Raw genomic sequence first — 24,881 nt, 5'->3', positions numbered from 1 at the left:
ATATATATACATATATTGGATGGTTTTGTTGAAAAAGCTTTGCTTAATTATCTTTGTTAATTGATTGTGTAGCGACTTATATCAACTTTGCTCTCTCTCCTCTCTCTCTCTCTCTTCTCTCTCTCCTCTCTATATATATATATATATATATATATATATATATATATATATATATATATATATATATATATATATATATATATATATATATATATATATATATATATATACTAGCCGTCCGGCCAGGTCCTGCTCTGGCTTCTGTGAAAAACCTTTCTGTTAAAGACCATTACCTGTGTGTTTAGTAATCATCATAAACCCGGCATTGCTCACCCAAACCACAACCAACCAAAACCAAAACAACAAAACGCAAACATAACGCTAACAAAATTTCAAATACAAACGAAACACAAAAACCTAACAACAAACCCAACCACAACCACAAACACCAATACAAACACAAAGAAAAAACAAACAAAAAAGCAAACGAAAACAAAAACCTAACAACAAACCCAACCACAACCACAAACACCAATACCAACCAATAACAACACAAAAAAACAAACGAAAAAGCAAACGAAAACAAACCAAATCCAAACGCAAAACCAACCAAAAACACCAATACAAACACAAAGAAAAAAACACAAACAAAAACGAGAAACAAAAGAACAAAAACGAACCAAATCAAACCGCAACCACTAACGCAAATCCAACCTAAACACAAAGAAAACACTAACGCGAACATAAACGCAAAGTGCTCACAGTCTAGCCCGGGGCGGAATCGCCTGTTTTAGCTTAAAAACGACTATAGTACCCCAACTTATTCATAGTCTTTTGCACTCACTTAAACGAACGCCACTGTTTTCAATTTAATGAACAATTATAATACTCCAAGCTTATCCGTAAAATACCTACAACATTTGCACTTGATCAATCCCCGCTAATTATGTAATTATTTTTTTCCCCAACACCAAAACAAAGTAATAAAAAGTAAATTCTTTTCCACTAATAAAATGGTTTTATAAAGGGAAATGATTGTGTTTTCCTAATTTATCAAAGGGAAGTAAGTGCTATAGGACTAAATAAAGACATAATTAGAATTTTTGTAAAAGATGATATTTTTTTTAAAACTTGTGTTTGATGAACATGCCGAAAATTATTACTTTCAGTTTGATAAATGAAAATTATTTCCCAAAACTTTCAATATTAATTTTTTAACTCTTAAATTTAGACCATAAGGACTTTAATTATCTAACACTTAAATCCATGGAAGTATGTCAACGACAAACAAACAAACGTATTTTTACATACATAATTGAGCTTTATATATTACATATATATGTGTGTGTGTGTCAGTTGTGTGTCCGTGTGTGTTTTTTGTCGACCTACATAGTCCTATAATTTAAATATATGTAAATGTATGCGTATAAGCTTCTTTGCATTGGTGTAACCCCCCCTCCTAAACGGTGTCACCCGGTGCTATTATCACCCCCGCCCTCGCTACGCCTCTATAGATCGTTTTCAAGTTGGGTTTTACCAGTACATGAACAAGAAATGTTTTTATTTTGGCGTCACAAAATTTATGTAGAAAAACTGTTAAATCAGTCCGTTAAGACAAGTAGCAGTCTATTTATCTTAACTTTGACTAACTTATAACTCAGTAATGCAGCTCACAATAAGTTTTTTTTTCACTTCCCTAGTAGGCGACCCCACAGGGTCGGCGCCCCACTCTCCCTCCCCTGGCTACACCTCTGCACGCTTGTTGTTTGGCGTAGTCACACATCATCATTTAAACTTAGCGACATCCACAAATAAATTAAATCAATTGCAGATTTATTTACTGAAACCGGACATTTAAAAATTGAGTTGCTTCCCTTACATGAAAACATTAAGGTTAAAAAAAAGTTTGAATTGGTCGAAAACATTGCTAGTTGATCTTTGTGTATATGTAAATTGCGTTGATCTATTATCATTTCAGTTTGCTATTGAAATTGGGCTCAATTACTATATTTTACAACATTTTCGTTTAAAAATGCTACATAGGTATTAAAATTATTTTTTTTTAAAATAATTTTTTTAAATGCAAAAGTGGGAGGTCTCACAATACCCAACCCCCCACCCTTCACACGTCATCATCAAAGTCCGAACCACCCCCTCCGCAATGAGCGTGTCGTTGATTATAGTCTACCCCTTTATAGAAATTTTCTGTGGTGCTTTTTTAAACACCCTCGAATTTACCGAACGCCCCCCCCCCCCACCAAGCCTCTGATATCAAGAATTGCGTCACCCCCTCACGTTAAGTTTAATTTAAAATAACAAGCACATTTTCATGTAGGCATAAAATAAAGTTTATTTCAATACAAATAATTTCAACAACATATACAACATCAATTAGCAGACGTTAATTTCGAGTCATCCCCCTTTACAACCAAATGCTGTCATCCATCTCTCACTAGCAGTTTAAAAATTTCTATTTTTATATTTGATATTGGAAGTAAAAAAACAACAGAAACTGGAGAGTATAATGATCCTTGATAGATCTAGTAGTATGGATCTATCTGTCCAAAGTTCTACTTCAAGCTTTTAGATTTTATTTTCTTGCATCAAGTATAAAATCAATGTAAGAAAAAAACAAAAGCTAACTGAAAAATAGTAGCTTATGATTTTACTTAATTACTTCATAACGGTAATGGCTGTAGTGGTGGTAATAATTAATGGTTGTAGTTGTAGTAAAAATTGAGTTCCATACTTTCTATCCAGTCAATCAATACAAAAATAAAAAATTTAAAAATCACCATTACAACTATTGTACTATTGTTACATTAGCAAGTCTGGTTTGTTAGGAGATGTGATAGTAAACAAAAACAAATAAACTATGAACTAGTGAAAATAAAACAATTATCTTTTGAACCTATTGGATGATTCATATTAGATTTTATCTACTTAAAATGGCTGTTAGATATGAAAAAAAAAATTATATATTTAAAATTGATCCAATGGATCAAGTGAAAATGTACTGAATCTTTAGCACAGTGAACATCTAACTATAAATATATATATAAATATCTGGACCCAGTTAAGTTTAACGATCAAGAGCAGAGCATCAGCCAATAGAAATATTTACACCCTATCAACCAGCGCCCCTCAAATAAGGGGATGATTTCGGTAATGTATATACACCAACAAAAAAAACAGAATTAACATGGATTAGATTATTTTAACACGGATTAGATTATTTATTTAACAAAAAGGCATAACAATAGTTTCAGGTGGCAGTGAAGAATGAAGATTAATGTATATTTATATTAAAAAGTAAAGAAAACATGGATATACATATATAAATCAAATAAATGAAATATTGAAAATGAATTTTGTACAGTCTAGTGATGAGTATTGTTTTAGATGACTTAAAATGTGTTAGCTTAGATATTTGCTCTTATAGTTTTGAAAGTTGGCTAATAAAATACCATACATAAGTTCATTTTTAATTCCAATGTTTAAAATATGTATTACAAATAAAACTGTTTTAAAAATAAAACTAAATCCTTATTGTATAGAATTTACTTGATATTTAATTTTCAAGCTTTTCTTAACACCAAGTTTTGAGAAAAAGTGTTAGGTTAGGTTCCTTAGCTGAAGAAAATGAAGTCAGGAATGTTTGAATCTAACAAAACAGAACCTTGGACTGAAAGCTACTGCTTGTCTTGTGCTTTTATTTACACTGCATTAGAGTGATCCCCCCTCAAGCTAATCTAGCAGCTTTTCCTCAGTTGGTCAAGTAAAGAACAGCTGAGTTTGTGCCCCAAGTATTTAGCAGCATTGACACCCATTTTATGTCAAAAAACATTAAGTAATTAACAAACTGAATGCTCAATTAACAATATTGATAATTACATATTTACACAAACAAGTATGAAATTATATATGATTGTCAATGCAATTTTAAAAAATCTATTGTAATCTATAAGACTTGTATAAAATTCTAAAACTAAAAAAATAATCCTGAAACGTTCTTTCAGTGCATTCTTGTTACCAGGTCAAGATTAATTTCAGCAAGCCTCACCTTAATACACCCGCCATATTGGTCCGGCATTGGGCTAAACAAATGAATTGACCTCCGCATATCTATTCAACTCTAGTCAAAACCAGAATACACCTCAACAAACTGAGGTAATGGCCGCATGTACAGTTGATACACCTCAACAAACTAAGGTAATGGCCACATGTAGAGTTGATACACCTCAACAAACTGAGGTAAGGGCCACAGGTACAGTTGATCTCAACTTGTAAAATAATTTCATATTTTTGCCTTCATTACTTGACAAGTAAATAAACTGTAGCAGTTTTATTTAAATTAGAAAGTTTGATTAAGTAATCCCACCTCCCCAAATCCCACTTAGCTGCTAAAGAAAACAGATAGTTGATAACTGAACTACTAATTGACAAAATACTCGCTTATATCTGCGAATAGAAATATATCAAAGGTTTTTAAATAAACAAGCGTGTGACTAATGTATATACAGAGTTGTATCCAAACTCTAAAATAGCAAAGCTGTACAGAAAGTGATGTAGACTAAGCAGTATAAAAAAGGTTGGGCTTTGACAAGGTCAAGTCAATGTACATATTGCAATGATACACTTTTATTATGGAATTGTTATACCGGTACATGTAGTTACATCAACAAAGACTAACAAAATAGGTGCGGACTAAATCACTGGCAGACAGCAGCTGCATAACCATTGTCCAGTTTTTATTTACAGCATTTCCAGGTAATAAATCACAAAATTAATCTGTCGGCCATCTGAACGGTTCATCTTGGAAGGGCTAATCTAGCTGGGATAAAGGGCTAATCTAGCTGGGATAAAGGGCTAATCTAGCTAGGATAAAGGGCTAATCTAGCTGGGATAATGGTTAAGCCAGAAAACGTGACAATACCAAGTAACAAACTTTACAAGCAGTTGCGGTTAGTCTAGGGGGAAGGGGGAAGTTCCAGCGCATGAAAATTGAAAACAAATCTTTGGTGCCGAGTTTGAGGAGGAAGCGGTGCCATTGCTATCTGGATTCCTCTTTGTTTGTGTCTTCTGTTTCCCCCAGGTAGACCCCGCTCTCACAGCTCTCTACCCAGGACTGGCTGCGCTGCATGGTGGTGTTGACCTGCGTGGCTGCCAGGTGCTGTTCTTCTGACTGGTACACGCGTACCCTGGGCAGGTGGCCGGCTAGCAGGAGGTAGTTCCTCACTGTTGAGGTCACTGCCTGACACAGGAGCCGCAGGCAGAGGATGGTCACTACCACAGAGGTGGACAGTACCAGCATCCACTGGACCAGCTCCAGCAGCGGTGCCACCTTCTCCATGATAGCAGCATCCAGGCTACTCAGGCTCACATCTGGAAGGGGAGTTGTAAGATTTTAACAGGGAAAGTTTGAGACAGGGAAGTGCACATTTTATTTGAAGAGCATTTTAAAAGAGGGTAAGTTAAAATTTTATAAGACGTGAGTAGAAAGTTTGAAAGAGGTGGGTTGTGGGACTATGTGGGGTGGGGAAGGTGGGTGGGGTGGGGTGAGTTGTGGGACGGTGGGATGTGGGACTGGGGGGTGTGGGGTGGATTGTGGGACTGGGGGGGTTGTGGGGGTGGGTTGTGGGATTGGGTGGGTGGGTTGTGGGATTGGGAGGGTGGGTTGTGGGATTGTGTGTGGGGGGAGGGGGGTTGGGGGTGGGTTGTGGGACTGGGTGGGGGGGGGGGTGGGGGTGGGTTATGGGACTGGGTGGCGGGTGGGTTGTGGGGTGGGGAAGGTGGGGTGGGGAAGGTGGGTTGTGGGGTGGGGTGAGTTGTGGGACGGTGGGTTGTAATGTGGGACTGGGTGGGGTGGGTTGTGGGACGGGGTGGGATGTGGGACGGGGTGGGGGTGGGTGGGTTGTGGGGTGGGGGTGTGGGACTGGGTGAGGGGGTGGGTTGTGGGACTGGGAGGGTGGGTTGTGGGGGTGGGTTGTGGGACGGTGGGTTGTGGGACTGGGTGGGGGTGGGTGGGTTGTGGGACTGGGTGGGACTGGGTGGGACTGGGTGGGATGGGATGTGGGAGGGTGGGTTGTGGGATTGGGTGGGTTGTGGGATTGGGAGGGTGGGTTGTGGGACTGGGTGGGGGTGTGGGGTGGATTGTGGGACTGGGTGGGTTGGGTGGGGTGGGGGTTGTGGGGTGGGGGGGGGTGGGTTGTGGGACTGGGTGGGGTGGGGGGTGGGTTGTGGGACTGGGTGGGGTGGGGGTGGGTGGGTTGTGGGACGGGGTGGGCTGTGGGACGGGTGGGCTGTGGGACGGGGTGGGCTGTGGGACAGGGTGGGCTGTGGGACGGGGTGGGCTGTGGGACAGGGTGGGTTGTGGGATTGGGTGGGGGGGTTGTGGGATTGGGTGGGGGGGGGGTTGTGGGATTGGGTGGGGGGGGGGGGTTGTGGGATTGGGTGGGGGGGGGGGGTTGTGGGATTGGGTGGGGGGGGTTGTGGGATTGGGTGGGGGGGGGGTTGTGGGAATGTGTGGGGGGGGGGTTGTGGGATTGGGTGGGGGGGGGGGGGTTGTGGGATTGGGTGGGGGGGGGTTGTGGGATTGGGTGGGGGGGGGTTGTGGGATTGGGTGGGGGGGGGGTTGTGGGATTGGGTGGGGGGGGGGGGGGTTGTGGGATTGGGTGGGTTGTGGGATTGGGAGGGTGGGTTGTGGGACTGGGTGGGGGTGTGGGGTGGATTGTGGGACTGGGTGGGGGTGTGGGGTGGATTGTGGGACTGGGTGGGTTGGGTGGGGTGGGGGTTGTGGGGTGGGGGGGGGGGGTGGGTTGTGGGACTGGGTGGGGTGGGGGGTGGGTTGTGGGACTGGGTGGGGGTGGGTGGGTTGTGGGACTGGGTGGGGGTGGGGGTTGTGGGATTGGGTGGGGGGGGGGGGTTGTGGGATTGGGTGGGGGGGGGGGTTGTGGGATTGGGTGGGGGGGGGTTGTGGGATTGGGTGGGGGGGGGGGTTGTGGGATTGGGTGGGGGGGGGGTTGTGGGATTGGGTGGGGGGGGGTTGTGGGATTGGGTGGGGGGGGTTGTGGGATTGGGTGGGGGGGGGGGGTTGTGGGATTGGGTGGGGGGGGGGTTGTGGGATTGGGTGGGGGGGGGGGTTGTGGGATTGGGTGGGGGGGGGGGGGTTGTGGGATTGGGTGGGGGGGGGGGGGTTGTGGGATTGGGTGGGGGGGGGGGTTGTGGGATTGGGTGGGGGGGGGGGGGTTGTGGGATTGGGTGGGGGGGGGGGGGTTGTGGGATTGGGTGGGGGGGGGGGGTTGTGGGATTGGGTGGGGGGGGGGGGGTTGTGGGATTGGGTGGGGGGGGGGGGGGGGTTGTGGGATTGGGTGGGGGGGGGGGTTGTGGGATTGGGTGGGGGGGGGGGTTGTGGGATTGGGTGGGGGGGGGGTTGTGGGATTGGGTGGGGGGGGTTGTGGGATTGGGTGGGGGGGTTGTGGGATTGGGTGGGGGGGGTTGTGGGATTGGGTGGGGGGGTTGTGGGATTGGGTGGGGGGGGTTGTGGGATTGGGTGGGGGGGTTGTGGGATTGGGTGGGGGGGGTTGTGGGATTGGGTGGGGGGGTTGTGGGATTGGGTGGGGGGGGGGGGGGGTTGTGGGATTGGGTGGGGGGGGGGTTGTGGGATTGGGTGGGGGGGGGGGGTTGTGGGATTGGGTGGGGGGGGGGGGTTGTGGGATTGGGTGGGGGGGGGTTGTGGGATTGGGTGGGGGGGGGGGTTGTGGGATTGGGTGGGGGGGGGGGGGGGTTGTGGGATTGGGTGGGGGGGTTGTGGGATTGGGTGGGGGGGGTTGTGGGATTGGGTGGGGGGGTTGTAGGATTGGGTGGGGGGGTTGTGGGATTGGGTGGGGGGGGTTGTGGGATTGGGTGGGGGGGTTGTAGGTTTGGATTGGGTGGGGGGTTGTGGGATTGGGTGGGGGGGTTGTGGGATTGGGTGGGATTGGGTGGGGGGGGTTGTGGGATTGGGTGGGGGGGGGGTTGTGGGATTGGGTGGGGGGGGGTTGTGGGATTGGGTGGGGGGGGTTGTGGGATTGGGTGGGGGGGGGGTTGTGGGATTGGGTGGGGGGGGGGGGTTGTGGGATTGGGTGGGGGGGGGTTGTGGGATTGGGTGGGGGGGGGGGTTGTGGGATTGGGTGGGGGGGGGGGGTTGTGGGATTGGGTGGGGGGGGGGGGGGTTGTGGGATTGGGTGGGGGGGGGGGGGGGTTGTGGGATTGGGTGGGGGGGGGTTGTGGGATTGGGTGGGGGGGGGGTTGTGGGATTGGGTGGGGGGGGGGTTGTGGGATTGGGTGGGGGGGGGGGTTGTGGGATTGGGTGGGGGGGGGGTTGTGGGATTGGGTGGGGGGGGGGGTTGTGGGATTGGGTGGGGGGGGGGTTGTGGGATTGGGTGGGGGGGGTTGTGGGATTGGGTGGGGGGGGGGTTGTGGGATTGGGTGGGGGGGGGGGGTTGTGGGATTGGGGGGGTAGGGGGTGGGTTGTGGGGTGGGGTGGATTGTGGGACTGGGTGGGTTGTGGGACTGGGTGGGTTGTGGGACTGGGTGGGTTGTGGGACTGGGTCGGGAGGGGGTGGGTGGGTTGTGGGACGGGGTGGGCTGTGGGACGGGGTGGGGTGGGGGACGGGGTGGGCTGTGGGGGTGGGTGGGGGGGTGGGTTGTGGGATTGGGAGGGTGGGTTGTGGGATTGGGAGGGTGGGTTGTGGGATTGGGAGGGTGGGTTGTGGGATTGGGAGGGTGGGTTGTGGGATTGGGTGGAGGGTGGGTTGTGGGATTGGGTGGAGGGTGGGTTGTGGGACACGGTGGGGTGGGGAAGGTGGGTGGGGTGGGGTGAGTTGTGGGACGGTGGGATGTGGGACTGGGTGGGGTGGGAGTGTGGGGTGGATTGTGGGACTGGGTGGGGTGGGACTGGGTGGGGTGGGACTGGGTGGAGTGGGACTGGGTGGGGTGGGACTGGGTGGGGTGGGGGTTGTGAGACTGGGCGGGGTGGGATGTGGGGGTGTGGGACAGTGGGTTGTGGGACTGGATGGGGTGGAGGTGGGTGGGGTGGGATGTGGGACTGGGTGGGGTGGGGTGGGTTGTGGGACTGGGTGGGGTGGGGTGGGTTGTGGGACTGGGTGGGGTGGGGTGGGTTGTGGGACTGGGTGGGGTGGGGTGGGTTGGGACGTGGGACTGGGTGGGGGGGTGGGGTGGGTTGCTGGACTGGGTGGTGTGGGTTTTGTGTGGGTGTGGTAGACCCAAGTTTTACTTACCATGGTAGGTCTGGGCCTGCAAGGGAAGGAAGTTGCAGCCAACAATTCTCCCCCCTGTTGACTGATACACAGTTAGCTTGTCACAGTTGTCTTTCCTTGCTTCATAACACAACCTTTGGAGTGTCGTGGTAAACATGGAGGTCTGTGGGGGCGGGGGAAGTAAATGTACACACATGGCATGATGTCAAATGTACTTAAAGCATAATTTAGAAAAATGTATCTTAAATTGTACTGCTTTTTAATAATAGTATTGATTAAGCCCAGTGTTTCTTCCAGACTTTTTTCTCGGGGGGGGGGGGCACTTGAAATTTTCGGAGGGGGGGGGGCTTTAGACTTTCTTCGGGGGGGGGGGCATATATGGTTAAAAGTATATATTTTCTATATAAATTTCATTTCATACGGGGAGGGGGGGGAGGGGGGGGGGGGGGCAGTAGACTTACTTTGGGGGGGGGGGGGTCTCTGATCCCTCCCCCCCCCTTGAAGAGATGCCTGGAAGAAACTCTGGTTAAGCCAGTTCTCCCTTGATAATTTATTTTATTAGATCGCCTTAGCTAGATTTTTATCTGGCAACAATTTCCCCACACATTCTGATAACTGTGATCAGGAGAACTGTACAACTGTTTTATTTTACTTCCATGTCAATTTTGTTATGTTATGTACACATTTCACAGCCAATCATGTAAGCAACATAAACTTTTTTAATGCCAACACAAATGTGGGATGGACTGCAGCTTGAGTTCTAAACCAGAAAGTGTAGGACCAGAAAGTTTAGGCCCAGAAAGTTTAGGCCCAGAAAGTTTAGGCCCAGAAAGTTTTGGACCAGAAAGTTTTGGACCAGAAAGTTTTGGACCTGAAAGTTTTGGACCTGAAAGTTTTGGACCTGAAAGTTTTGGACCTGAAATAAATCTGATTACCTGCATGTTAACTGTGGCAAAAAAAATGTCTGTTAGTGTGTTGACCTCGTGGTCACACATGTCCTTGACCCTCTCCAGCTCCAAGGTCAGCTGTTGGGCGAGGGTCTGAAGGTAGTGAGAACTGGACTCTAGGTGCCACATGACGTCTGCTGCAGCAGAGTGACCCCCCACCAGGGTTCTGAAAGTCTCAGGGGTCAGCCAGAACTCAACGCAGTAGATGAACAAACAGATGAACAGGATGGCAGTGAAGGTTATTGACCCCTGCAATAGAAAAACAATAGTTGAATATCTGGAGATAGAACAAGAAGTGCTGCATTGATTAGCTAGGAAAATTACTCTCGCTTTAAAAAATAGTTTTATATAAAAAAAAAATTTCTTAAAGGGTTAAAAAAAGTATTATTTTAATTATTTTTTGTCTGAAAGGGTTAAAAAAAAGTTTTATACATCTTAAGGCTCGATTATTCTAATGGAGGTACAGCACTCTACTGAGGACATAAATACTAAAGATAGGCTGTATCATGATGATAGGGGGCATAGGAATCTTATTTAAAATAAATTTGTCACATTAAAATATAAAACGATTTAGAAAGGGATATATTAATATACAAATTTTGAATGTGAAATATTGATCTGAAAAAATATATTAAAAAAATGTGATGTACCTGCCACGCCAGCTTGGACAAAAACAATCTCTGTAGAATCTTCTTGGCGCTGTAGCACCACCGCACCAGGCAGCACTGTGCCAGACATCCCATCTCCTTGGACTTGTTCATCTTCTCATTCCAGATCTTCTGCAGAATGTCGTCCTTGTTGTCCTTGTGTTTAGGGAGGTCCTGCAGGAACGTGATGTCCGGCGAGTCCTTCTCGGGGTTCAACTGCTCCTTGATGTCCACGTAGTAGCCGGACGACTCGTCGTGCGGGTGCTCAAAAGTGGGCAGGTGGTACGCTGTCTGGATCTCAAAGAAGTGCTTGCAAGCTTCGTCTGTGGGGATGCGGTCAGCGTAGCCGTGTCTGGCGGCGTAGACCTGGTCACTACACCATGAGAAGCGGTACAGCCAGAGAAAGATGTCCAGCGTCAGGAAGATTCCAATCAAGATGTACGGGATCTTGCTGTCCTGCGACTTGCTGCTGTCCGGGTCAGCAGGCAGGCTGTCTAGTTTATAGCTGTCTGACGACTGATCTAAAATAAGATTCTCGACACGCTCGTCGTTCTGAATTCCCTCCCTTGTTGTATCTTTCTCCTCAAACAACAGTTCCCCTACGTCCTCAGTGTCTTTCATCTTCCTGGATCGAATTTTTTTCTTGCTCTGGAAATTGTCAGAAAGATATCTGGCATAATGATCCAAGTCGTCATCCACCCACGTGCTGCCCGGGCTGACGTCAGTGCTCCTGGCGCTGGTGTGGCTAAACTCCTGACTGTCAGGGTTTGACATCAAGTTCCCACTCAGACCAAACTCGTCCACGTGACGTTTTTTTCTGAAGTTTAAAACCTCCGAGCCAGAGGGCGACAGGGTCAGGTTGAAGTGTTGCATCTCTTGGTTGGTCATGGGCAGCTGGACGATGTAGGTGTAGGAGTGGTTGTGGTAGTCAAACGCTGGCTCCAGGCTCATCACGTGGGGGTACACGCTGGGGAAGGTCAAGTTCAAGGCCGACACACGGGGCGCCTCAATGCTGGACATCCTAAAGTGGGGGAGTTAACAAAATAGGTTAATGAACATCAATTAATTAATTTAGACCTACATGTAATCGACTAGCATACAGAAATCCTATGCAATTTTTTTTTAAATTTTATTTTACAGTGAGCTGTAAACATTGGTGGGGGTCATCTGACTGGAGCTTAGGTCATGTGACTGGAGAGGTCATGTGACTAGAGCTTAGTTAGCATAAGTGATTTACATCACACTTTGCTAATAATATAACTTTACATTTTTACAATAGGCTTGAAAAGTCTATGTAATCATACTGAAATTTTCAAAAAAATCTTTAAGAACATTTGGCAAACAATAAAATTATAGTTACATTTTTAAAAATTAAGGCCTTTTGGGAGCCATAGATTAACCTCATTTTCATGTTTTTGTATTTAATTTAAGCCATCGAAAAGCCTTTTAAAATTAATTATCAGTTCAAACATAATCAACTGGAATGGCCAGGGAAAGTAAAATTAAAAAAATCACAATTGTTTTTCAAGATAAAATTCTCAATAGTGATCAATGAGGTATAGTTTAGTAGTTTATTTATCTTTAATATAACATCCCCTAACACCCAGACTCTACTAATCCTAAATAAATAAGTGTTAGCTAATTTACTGTTATATTATTAATGACTATTCGTTTGAATATTTCTAGCCTTAATAAAACTAAAAGTTATTTTGTACTTTTTAATCAAATGTTAAAAAAATTTAAATTTTGGTTGAAAAATATGCTTTCTGGTAACAACTATTTGGAACCAACTTTTCAAGCCTATTTTAATTAATCGTGTATATTGTTTTTTTTCTCATCTATATTTTGGCTAATTTTTTCTAAACAAACTATTCATCATCTACTTAAACATGTAGCAATATTTATTTTTAATTAGCATACTTTAATTATTGGATATGTGCAAGTTTTGAAAAAGAAAAATTTAATGTTGACTAGGGTATTTAACTCTGTTGTGTATTAGAACTCAGGCAGATTTTATTGGTTACTTCCCTTTCGTTTGAACCGGTCCCCGCCATTGTTTAAACTTTAATTCAGTTAGCTGGCTGCACTTGATAGACTAATCAAAAAATGATAAAATACAAATTACCGTCCGAAAACATTTTCAGCCACCGCCAACAACTCCTCAGCCTTATCAATCTCCAGCCACACAGCGAACTGCTTGACCCAGGTGGATGAGAGGAACTGTTTGTTCACGTCCTCCCCCTCCTGATAGAGGAAAATCTGGCGCGGGACTTTGAGCCAATCGTTGAGCACCGTGTCGCTCAGGAAATGATAGTACTTGGCCTGGAATCTCTGAACAATGGCCTCCACTGTTTTGTTACAGTCCGCCACAAACTCGTTAATCTGCTGCATGTACACCGACGCGTTCTGTTGGATGATGGCGTTGGATAAGTTGTGCAACGTTCCATTCTCCACAAAGATCGCCTGGACTTGTTTGGCTGTCGTCTGCTGGTAGTCGTCCAACAGCCGTCTGTTTTCCTGTTCAAGATGGACGGTGCAGGCTGTCCGCTGTCTTTGGTACAGCGAGAACAGCCGCGCCCTCTCGTCCTGTTCAAACCTGCTGATGTCATGCAGCAGACGGTCGACCTGCGCCCCTACCACGTGACCCAGCTGGTTCAGGGAGGTCATGTTTGACCAGTACATGGAGATGGGGAAATACACCACACTGAAGGTCAAGGTGAAGGAAAACAGCACACAGTAGATCACATAGAGGAAAATAAAACAGCCAATCAGAACGTTTCTTTTGTGTTTGAAATGTGAGCTGGAGTTAGCGTTCTTGATTTTCCCGTCCTGGGCCTGTAGTGGGGTCTCTTGTTGGGGGGTCTCTGTGTCGGCCCGGCCCGGGGTCAGGTTCCCTGTCACTCTAGCGTTGATGCAGGTGTGGATGATGAAGATGACGAGCAGGCCGATGAGTGTCAGCAGGACGATGAAACAGATGGGCGCCCACGTGGAGTATGTCTTGATGGCGCCCCCCACTGAGGTCAGCTCCTGGCTGGGGGGTGAGGGGTTCTCCTGGCCCATTTCGTCAACATGGAGGGGCGGGTAGATGGAGGAGAGGACCAGGTTATGGCTGGTGGACGAGTCGTTGACCTGCACGACAAAAATGTCCGGCAGATCGCTCAGGTCGGTGGAGAAGTTAAGCTGGACAGAGAAGTCACGTGGGCAGTTGATGAGTAGGTCAAAGTGACCGGCACAGCCCGTCATCAGCTGGGTGAAGATCTTCAGACTCAGGATGGTGGGGCAGGCGTCCTGCTGGCCTGTGGGGGGATACAATGGGAGGTTAGAGCATGGGGGGTCAGGTCATGGGGGGTCAGGTCATGGGGGTATCAGATCATGGGGGGTCAGCCCATGGTAGGTCAGATCATGGGGGGGTCAGGTCATGGGGGGTCAGGTCATGGGGGGTCAGCCCATGGTAGGTCAGATCATGGGGGGGTCAGGTCATGGGGGGGTCAGGTCATGGGGGTATCAGATCATGGGGGGTCAGCCCATGGTAGGTCAGATCATGGGGGGGTCAGGTCATGGGGGGGGGGTCAGGTCATGGGGGGTCAGGTCATGGGGGGGTCAGGTCATGGGGGGGGGTCGGATCATTTGGGGTCAGGTCATGGTGGGGTAGGCGTCCTGGTGGCCTGTGGGGGACACAATGGGGGGTTAGATCATGGGGGGGGGGGGTCAGATCATGGGGGTTTCAGGTCATGGGGGGTCAGGTCATGGGAAGTCTAACAATGTTCAGGGGAAATAACCATAAAAATAAAAGACTGAAATGAGTTCTATTGTGAGTTACCACCCAAGTCCGACCACCAGTTTGTAAGATTAAAAAAAAATGTAGAAGATCTTGGTGTACCTGAAATATCGAGCATCCACTTCCCTATCTGATGGTTCCATGAGACTCTCCCAAACAAACTGCTCGGGATTAGCTTCCCTTTGATGACCGTTCCTTGAAGATGTTGCAGCACAGATTTCCCTCCTGGGGTGGCCAGATAAATATAAAACAGGTCAAACCAGGTCGGGAACATTTGCATTTCTTAAAGGCTAATTTAGCTTGGCAGAAACATTGGTAAATTTTTGTACAATAATATTTAAACTAAACAAAACTTGCGTTCCAATTAAACTTCAACATTGACAGAAAACACCTTACATTCCACATAAGACTAAAAGCTTGACAGCACTTACGTTCTACGTAAAATTTAATGTAGGGAGCCCTGTCTCTCTGGTTAAGCTGGTACATGAAGCCAGAGTTTTGTTGATTGATGGGGGAATCGTGCTGGTTTTTTCTGGCTAACATTGGGATGAAATCTTCCTCGTAGATTGTTTGATTGGGATAAATCTGATCAGAAATTATGTTTTGATTGGGATAATTCAGCTTGGAAATGTTTTGATTAAGATAACGCTGCTCAGAAATTACGCTTTGAAAGCAAAAATACTAAACAAATGTTAAGTATAATTATTTCCTAGATGAAATTTGCAGCTAATTTGTTTTCTTGGGCTAAATCTTTTTCTTAATTTTTTTTTATTACGAACAACAATAATGAAAACAAGAGAATTATTGACTTTATAATTTAGCAGCAAGATAAATGAATTGAAAAACTGTTCCACATCAAGTCATTATTAAGCAGAACAAATGAAATGAAAATTGGAAATGATTTATTTGGCCCACCTGTGAGATATTTTTCTGGCACTGATCACTGTGCCAGGAGAGTGAGCTGTAGAGAAAAGGTTTCTCAAACTGAATGAAGACGTGCTTGGTGTAGCTGTCCTGTGTGAACTTTCTCTCCCGCCTCAGCTCTGCGGGGTCCTTGATCTTGTGCACGATGCAAGGCTTCATCAGGTTGTCGAAGTTCCTGATGAAGTCGTAGTGGTCCCCGACGAGAATCAGTTCGTCCTCAACCTTGTATCTCGTGTCGTGGAAGGCGTTTATAAAGTCAAAGCTGAAGTAGGACATTTATTTAACTCATTGGATCATGCGTCAACTACTAGTAATATCAGCCCTATCACAGCACCCCTACCCCCAAATTTTAATTTACTAATCATAACAAAAAGAAACAAATTCTTTTCTAACAAAAGCCCTTTTGTTTGAAAAATGTTATCATAATTAGTGGTAAATGCTTAAAGCTAGATTTGAATTAAAAAATTTTTTAACAATTATTTAATTTTATTTTCTTATTTTCAAAATCTTTTCAGTCCTTGGTTGAACATGTTAGTTTCAAAGTCCTCACTACTGAACAGGCTACTGACAGGACAGCAGTAGCTAGTCTACTTCACCTGTACAGGACAGCAGTAGCTAGTCTACTTCACCTGGACAGGACAGCAGTCTACCCACCTGGACAGGACAACAGTCTACCCACCTGGACAGGACAACAGTCTACCCACCTGGACAGGACAGCAGTCTACCCACCTGGACAGGACAGCAGTAGCTAGTCTACTTCACCTGGACAGGACAGCAGTCTACCCACCTGGACAGGACAACAGTCTACCCACCTGGACAGGACAACAGTCTACCCACCTGGACAGGACAGCAGTCTACCCACCTGGACAGGACAACAGTCTACCCACCTGGACAGGACAGCAGTCTACCCACCTGGACAGGACAGCAGTCTACCCACCTGGACAGGACAGGACAACAGTCTACCCACCTGGACAGGACAACAGTCTACCCACCTGGACAGGTCAACAGTCTACCCACCTGGACAGGTCAACAGTCTACCCACCTGGACAGGACAGGACAGCAGTCTACCCACCTGGACAGGACAGCAGTCTACCCACCTGGACAGGACAACAGTCTACCCACCTGGACAGGACAACAGTCTACCCACCTGGACAGGACAACAGTCTACCCACCTGGACAGGACAACAGTCTACCCACCTGGACAGGACAACAGTCTACCCACCTGGACAGGACAGCAGTCTACCCACCTGGACAGGACAGCAGTCTACCCACCTGGACAGGACAACAGTCTACCCACCTGGACAGGACAACAGTCTACCCACCTGGACAGGACAGCAGTCTACCCACCTGGACAGGACAGGACAGCAGTCTACCCACCTGGACAGGACAGCAGTCTACCCACCTGGACAGGACAACAGTCTACCCACCTGGACAGGACAACAGTCTACCCACCTGGACAGGACAGCAGTCTACCCACCTGGACAGGACAACAGTCTACCCACCTGGACAGGACAACAGTCTACCCACCTGGACAGGACAACAGTCTACCCACCAGGACAGGACAGGACAGCAGTCTACCCACCTGGACAGGACAGCAGTCTACCCACCTGGACAGGACAACAGTCTACCCACCTGGACAGGACAACAGTCTACCCACCTGGACAGGACAGCAGTCTACCCACCTGGACAGGACAACAGTTTACCCACCTGGACAGGACAACAGTCTACCCACCTGGCAAGGACAACAGTCTACCCACCTGGACAGGACAACAGTCTACCCACCTGGACAGGACAGGACAACAGTCTACCCACCAGGACAGGACAACAGTCTACACACCTGGACAGGACAACAGTCTACCCACCTGGACAGGACAGCAGTCTACCCACCTGGACAGGACAGGACAACAGTCTACCCACCAGGACAGGACAACAGTCTACCCACCTGGACAGGACAACAGTCTACCCACCTGGACAGGACAGCAGTCTACCCACCTGGACAGGACAGCAGTCTACCCACCTGGACAGGACAACAGTCTACCCACCAGGACAGGACAACAGTCTACCCACCTGGACAGGACAGCAGTCTACCCACCTGGACAGGACAGGACAACAGTCTACCCACCTGGACAGGACAGCAGTAGCTAGTCTACCCACCTGGACAGGACAGCAGTCTACCCACCTGGACAGGACAACAGTCTACCCACCTGGACAGGACAACAGTCTACCCACCTGGACAGGACAGGACAACAGTCTACCCACCAGGACAGGACAACAGTCTACCCACCTGGACAGGACAGCAGTCTACCCACCTGGACAGGACAACAGTCTACCCACCTGGACAGGACAACAGTCTACCCACCTGGACAGGACAGGACAGCAGTCTACCCACCTGGACAGGACAACAGTCTACCCACCAGGACAGGACAGGACAGCAGTCTACCCACCTGGACAGGACAGGACAGCAGTCTACCCACCTGGACAGGACAAAAGTCTACCCACCTGGACAGGACAACAGTCTACCCACCTAGACAGGACAGCAGTCTACCCACCTAGACAGGACAGGACAGCAGTCTACCCACCTGGACAGGACAGGACAGCAGTCTACCCACCTGGACAGGACAGGACAGCAGTCTACCCACCTGGACAGGACAGGACAACAGTCTACCCACCTGGACAGGACAGGACAACAGTCTACCCACCTGGACAGGACAGGACAACAGTCTACCCACCTGGACAGGACAGGACAGCAGTCTACCCACCTGGACAGGACAGGACAGCAGTCTACCCACCTGGACAGGACAGCAGTCTACCCACCTGGACAGGACAACAGTCTATCCACCTGGACAGGACAACAGTCTACCCACCTGGACAGGACAGGACAGCAGTCTACCCACCTGGACAGGACAGCAGTCTACCCACCTGGACAGGACAGCAGTCTACCCACCTGGACAGGACAACAGTCTACCCACCTGGACATGACAGGACAACAGTCTACCCACCTGGACAGGACAGCAGTCTACCCACCTGGACAGGACAGGACAGCAGTCTACCCACCTGGACAGGACAGCAGTCTACCCACCTGGACAGCCGCTTCTCATGATCCTCCCTAGACCTGGAGCTGACGGTAAAGTTTTGTGGTGTGATGTTGAGGTTGATGGATGGTGCGCGGATGGTGTAGCTGATGCTGTACAGTTGCTGTGGTGGTTCGTACTTCAGGTGGCAGGCGAACTGGTGCGTCATCGAATCAAAGTTTGGGTACAGGGAGAATATGTTCACATCACCTGTCAATACAATGGTAACATTTGCTGTCGATACAATGTTGACATTCAACGTCAATACAATGTCAAAATTCTCTGTCAATACAATGTTAACATTTGCTGTCAAATTTAATGTTAGTATTTCCTTAATATTATTATAAAAACGTTCCTCGTAAACTTGATTTTAATTTTTTTTTACCAGATAATAAAACAGCATTCCTGGGAGAAAGATGGTTAAAGGTATAATATAACATGGGTTAGGTATTAGTTAAGGGAATGGATTATGGATAATATGTATTCTCAAAGAGGGGTACAGACAGTTGACCAGAGGGGGAGGGGGTGTTGTGGTACTGACTGGGGGGGGGGGGGAATTTATCAACACACTAGTAATATATAACACAGGTTCAAATGTGTACTCACCTAATCCGCACTCAACTTTGGGTGGAGGACATGCAGGACTGTAATATTTCTGGCAGTGACTTTTGGTGTAGCAACTGATGCCACAACAGTACTTGTCATGGAGGTAGGCTGAAATAAATTTCTCATCTTAATTTATCATGTAGGTAGGCTGAAAGAGAATTCTCATCTTAATTTATCATGGAGGTAGGCTGAAAGAGAATTCTCATCTTAATTTATCATGGAGGTAGGCTGAAAGAGAATTCTCATCTTAATTTATCATGGAGGTAGGCTGAAAGAGAATTCTCATCTTAATGTTTTTACCCATAGTCTAATGAGCACTGATAGCAAATAAATTCTACACTGGAAGATGGACCAGGACATGAGAACATGGACCAGGACATAAGGACATGGGACATCAGGACATGAGGACCAGGACTTACAGACGTTGACATTGTTCCTGTTCTCCCTACACTGTGACGCCTCCAGACACTGGCTGCACTCCCTCTGGCTGCTGGTACACTCCTGGGAGGGGAACATGTACTCCTGGGTCGTTGGCCTTGAACTCTGGAACACCTTGCGCAGCAGTTCCGTCTCCTCCGTGCAAACGACACTGTTGCGGCCGCCAGTCACCTTGTCAAACCGTTGGCTCTAGAGGTGGATGGAAAAACATCTTCACACGGCTATACAGCTGATCACATGGTACCTAACCTAAACAATACTTGTCAAACCGTTGGCTCTAGAGGTGGATGGACAAACATCGTCACACGGCTGATCACACGTTGTTGCTGTTGATAACTTACAGCGTTGCTGTTGATAACTTACAGCGTTGCTGTTGATAACTTACAGCGTTGCTGTTGATAACTTACAGCGTTGCTGTTGATAACTTACAGTGTTGCTGTTGATAACTTACAGTGTTGATGAAGGGGCAGGGCTGGCTGATGTCCCACTGCAGGTACCTGGTGCCGTCCTTGTGGTGTGGGGGACAGCGTGGCACCGTGACGTCATGCGAGTCACACATGACCACCTGGGCCTTGGCCGTCCTGTTAGCGATCACCTCCAGCTGTAGGTAGTAGTAGTCTGGTACTGGGTGCCTGGGGAGGGAGGGGAGAAGGTTTAGTCTGGTACAGGGTGCCTGGGGAGGGAGGGGAGAAGGTTTAGTCTGGTACTGGGTGCCTGGGGAGGGAGGGGAGAAGGTTTAGTCTGGTACAGGGTGCCTGGGGAGGGAGGGAGGGGAGAGGGTTTAGTCTGGTACTGGGTGCCTGGGGAGGGAGGGAGGGGAGAGGGTTTAGTCTGGTACTGGGTGCCTGGGGAGGGAGGGGAGAAGGTTTAGTCTGGTACAGGGTGCCTGGGGAGGGAGGGAGGGGAGAAGGTTTAGTCTGGTACTGGGTGCCTGGGGAGGGAGGGGAGAAGGTTTAGTCTGGGGAGGGAGGGGAGAGGGTTTAGTCTGGTACTGGGTGCCTGGGGAGGGAGGGAGGGGAGAGGGTTTAGTCTGGTACTGGGTGCCTGGGGAGGGAGGGGAGAAGGTTTAGTCTGGTACAGGGTGCCTGGGGAGGGAGGGGAGAAGGTTTAGTCTGGTACTGGGTGCCTGGGGAGGGAGGGGAGAGGGTTTAGTCTGGTACTGGGTGCCTGGGGAGGGAGGGGAGAGGGTTTAGTCTGGTACAGGGTGCCTGGGGAGGGAGGGGAGAAGGTTTAGTCTGGGGAGGGAGGGGAGAAGGTTTAGTCTGGGGAGGGAGGGGAGAGGGTTTAGTCTGGTACTGGGTGCCTGGGGAGGGAGGGGAGAGGGTTTAGTCTGGGGAGGGAGGGGAGAAGGTTTAGTCTGGGGAGGGAGGGGAGAGGGTTTAGTCTGGTACTAGGTGCTTGGGGAGGGAGGGGAGAAGGTTTAGTCTGGGGAGGGAGGGGAGAAGGTTTAGTCTGGGGAGGGAGGGGAGAGGGTTTAGTCTGGTACTGGGTGCCTGGGGAGGGAGGGGAGAGGGTTTAGTCTGGTACTGGGTGCCTGGGGAGGGAGGGGAGAGGGTTTAGTCTGGGGAGGGAGGGGAGAAGGTTTAGTCTGGGGAGGGAGGGGAGAGGGTTTAGTCTGGTACTGGGTGCCTGGGGAGGGAGGGGAGAGGGTTTAGTCTGGTACTGGGTGCCTGGGGAGGGAGGGGAGAAGGTTTAGTCTGGTACTGGGTGCCTGGGGAGGGAGGGGAGAAGGTTTAGTCTGGTACTGGGTGCCTGGGGAGGGAGGGGAGAGGGTTTAGTCTGGTACTGGGTGCCTGGGGAGGGAGGGGAGAGGGTTTAGTCTGGTACTGGGTGCCTGGGGAGGGAGGGGAGAGGGTTTAGTCTGGTACTGGGTGCCTGGGGAGGGAGGGGAGAAGGTTTAGTCTGGGGAGGGAGGGAGGGGAGAAGGTTTAGTCTGGGGAGGGAGGGGAGAAGGTTTAGTCTGGGGAGGGAGGGAGGGGAGAAGGTTTAGTCTGGGGAGGGAGGGAGGGGAGAAGGTTTAGTCTGGGGAGGGAGGGGAGAAGGTTTAGTCTGGGGAGGGAGGGGAGGTTTAGTCTGGGGAGGGAGGGGAGAAGGTTTAGTCTGGGGAGGGAGGGGAGGTTTAGTCTGGGGAGGGAGGGGAGGAGGTTTAGTCTGGGGAGAGAGGGGAGGAGGTTTAGTCTGGGGAGGGAGGGGAGAAGGTTTAGTCTGGGGAGGGAGGGGAGAAGGTTTAGTCTGGGGAGGGAGGGGAAGTCAGACTCACTGCCTTACATGTGCCCCACCCCTACTCGTGCCCGCCTACCTGAAAGAACCCCCCCCCCCCTGCATATGCCCACCTACCTGCAGAAATGTTTCTGTACAAACTTGTACTTGTCCTTCATGTGCCCCCCCCCCCCACATATGCCCTCCTACCTGCAGAAATGTTTCTGTACAAACTTGTACTTGTCCTTCATGTGCCCCCCCCCCCCCCCACATATGCCCACCTACCTGCAGAAATGTTTCTGTACAAACTTGTACTTGTCCTTCATGTGCCCCCCCCCCCCCCCCACATATGCCCACCTACCTGCAGAAATGTTTCTGTACAAACTTGTACTTGTCCTTCATGTCCTGACTGTTGTCCTGTAGCAACATGAACAGCGCCGTGTCGTCCACGGCTTCAAGGTCACGGTAGTTGGGGATCAGGAACACGCCGGAGATGCTCACGGCAATGTCAAGGCCGGACAGTCGGGGCCAGGCGAAGTCCAGCCCCTGGACGTTGTTGGTGATGTACATGGGCGTCTCGAGCGACTCCATGTTGACCAGCCGCTCCATGAACACGTTGGGCGAGTGACCCACCCAGATGGCGTTCTCATCTGTTGGAAAAAAAAGGGAATTAATTCTCGCGATTACGTCCCTTGTTTAATTTTTTTCTCCCATCAATCGATCAATTTTGTTGTTGTCAGTGTTACATCAAAGACGGACGAACATTTTTTTTTTCGTGAATATTTGAAATTCATTCTAATTGGAGCTGTTACATGCGTACACACTGAACAAGTGTAGGAAGGGAAATAATAGACATATATGTGTGCAATAATAACAAATGTCGTTTAGTTACCTGGAGTTACCAGACTTTAAACACTTGTCTGCCTTGACTAAAACATTGTTTGAAACTCACCAATAATTAGACAAAAGTTTTAAGACAACAATTAGCTCTCAGTTCTACCTGTCGTCGTGTACCTGGGGGAACCTCGTGCTCTGGCAGGGGACTGTACTCACCCTTGGTTATGGTCAACACGTCATGGACCAGCCGACATGGACACACACACGGGAAGACAAACAAACAAACAGACACCAAAACAGATAGACGTCTCACAAAGAATCAATGATAGAAGAAATCAAATATATAGACAGACAGACCGACAGACAGAAAGATAAACAGACATGCTAAACAGACAGACAGACAGACAGACTAAACAGACCGTCAGACAACCGAATCTACTCACCATCAGGAATGTGTGATTTGTTCGCTGGCAAAATCCCAACAGGAAAAGAAACATCTGCGAATTTGTTTAGAAAAAAAAATTAAACTTGTTTCTTATTTCATACTCAAAACATTTTTAATAAGCAGTTTTCTAATTACCAGAAATATTTATGCGTATGTTTAAAATGGCTGCCGTGTAGTAAAAATATTATTGTGTACACTTAAAAAACACATTGCCGTCAAGTCTGGTTAACTGCCGGGCCGCGAGAAAAATAATTGGCTGAGCGCCGGAGACGTTAAATAAGGCTAATCCAAACCTAATCCAACTAATCCACGGCGTGGCCATTTTTCGGGCCATGAGAAAAAAATCCACTTAAAAAATGCCAGCTTGCAAAACGTAAGTCAGGCTTTCTGGGAGGATACGGTCATTAGACTGACCAAAATATTTGATGAGAGGATACGGTCGTTAGACTGACCAAAGTATTTGGTCGTTAGACTAACCAAAGTATTTAGTCGTTAGACTGACCAAAATATGATTTCTTGATTGTGCCGTTTGAAGATGTCCCGACCATCTACTTGTAGTCAACTTGAAAGTACTCAACAACGTATATGCCCTGCTTGATTAGGTAAGTAATTACGGCAGTCTGGAATTGATGGTAGTCGCTACTGAAAAAGGGCTTAGTTTGGAGTGGACTCTTCTTAATATCAGACAAACAAACGAATATCTTTAAAGGAGAGAAACAAGTCCCTGCCCTAATGAAGAATTTATCTCTGTCCTTATGCCCGTTTGCATAGTATCTCTCCCTGCCCTAATGCCCGCTGACAGAAGAATCTCTCTCTGCCCTAATGCCCACTGACAGAGAAGAATCTGTCCCTGCCTTATGCCCGCTCTCCCCAGAACATGACTTGATCTCTGGCTAGAGTCAGAAGATGATCACACGGAATTATGGGATTGATTCGTCTGCGTGACTTCCTTTGAGGCCAGAGTTTTTTCCCCTCTCACCATTTTCTCCCAGAATTCCTCGACTTCCGGTGGTGACGTAATACCCACTTTTCATCTTGGCATCGCTTCACTGCGGGCTTAGCTCTCTGATGGTGTCATTTGGTCTGAGGGTGTCATTTGGTCTAAGGGTGTCATCTGGTACAATGATGTGATTTGGTCTGACGGTGTCATTTGGATTTATGGTGTCATCTGGTCTCAGGGTGTCATTTTTGGTCTGAGGGTATCTGTTTTCCATCACAAGATTTTAAAGATGGGAAAAATCTCATACAAATCCAACGAGATCTCAAAGTTATACGAGAGGTCACGCCTTGACCAGGAGACGACCACACATGATGACGTCACACCGTCTCACCCCTCAAGTTGACTGACCCCAAGCCAAACCTATGACGTCATAAACTTGACCACAACTTGGTGAGAGATCTTTGACAGCCAAAAACCCCTCGCAGAATTTTATAAACAATTAAAGATGGCGGCGCATTCACCATGGCAACCAGACTCGATCTTGAACATCCGGGCAGGCTTAGGGCTGGATTTGGTGGAGGGGGGGGGGGAGGGCTGGAGGCAGGCCGGAGCTAGATGGAGTATGAATAATATATGGCAGCGGATCTAAGAGCGGGGATCAGTTCATCCCATGACTGATGGGCCAGAGATTTGATACGGCCATTGTTGGACTGGCTCTCGGAGGGACAATTACTTTTTTTAAATTAATTAAACACACGGGCACGAGATTTTGATCGTCGGGAGTGTCAC

The 24,881-nt window shown here is 48.2% G+C and overlaps 1 protein-coding gene across 1 annotated transcript; it reads right to left on the bottom strand.

Moving 5' to 3' along the window:
• Positions 1-2,324: 2,324 nt before the first annotated feature.
• On the bottom strand, positions 2,325-24,186 carry LOC131933641 (uncharacterized). The gene is made up of 15 exons (XM_059290322.1): positions 24,132-24,186; positions 23,151-23,204; positions 22,232-22,520; positions 20,123-20,303; positions 19,653-19,860; positions 19,234-19,341; positions 18,636-18,837; positions 15,548-15,818; positions 15,064-15,217; positions 14,735-14,857; positions 12,980-14,150; positions 10,858-11,875; positions 10,196-10,456; positions 9,282-9,423; positions 2,325-5,385 (listed from the first exon to the last, which is right to left on the bottom strand). Exons 1-15 carry the CDS (start codon positions 24,184-24,186, stop codon positions 5,054-5,056), a joined length of 4,569 nt encoding a protein of 1,522 aa, XP_059146305.1. The 3' UTR covers positions 2,325-5,053.
• Between the last annotated feature and the right edge of the window lie 695 nt (positions 24,187-24,881).

This window comes from Physella acuta, unplaced genomic scaffold, assembly GCF_028476545.2.
Source record: "Physella acuta isolate Inbredline_101_S28 unplaced genomic scaffold, ASM2847654v3 ptg002594l, whole genome shotgun sequence".
Classification (NCBI taxonomy): Eukaryota; Metazoa; Mollusca; class Gastropoda; family Physidae; genus Physella; species Physella acuta.
Note: the sequence above shows the minus strand (reverse complement) of the source record. Positions and strands in the feature narration are given on the sequence as shown.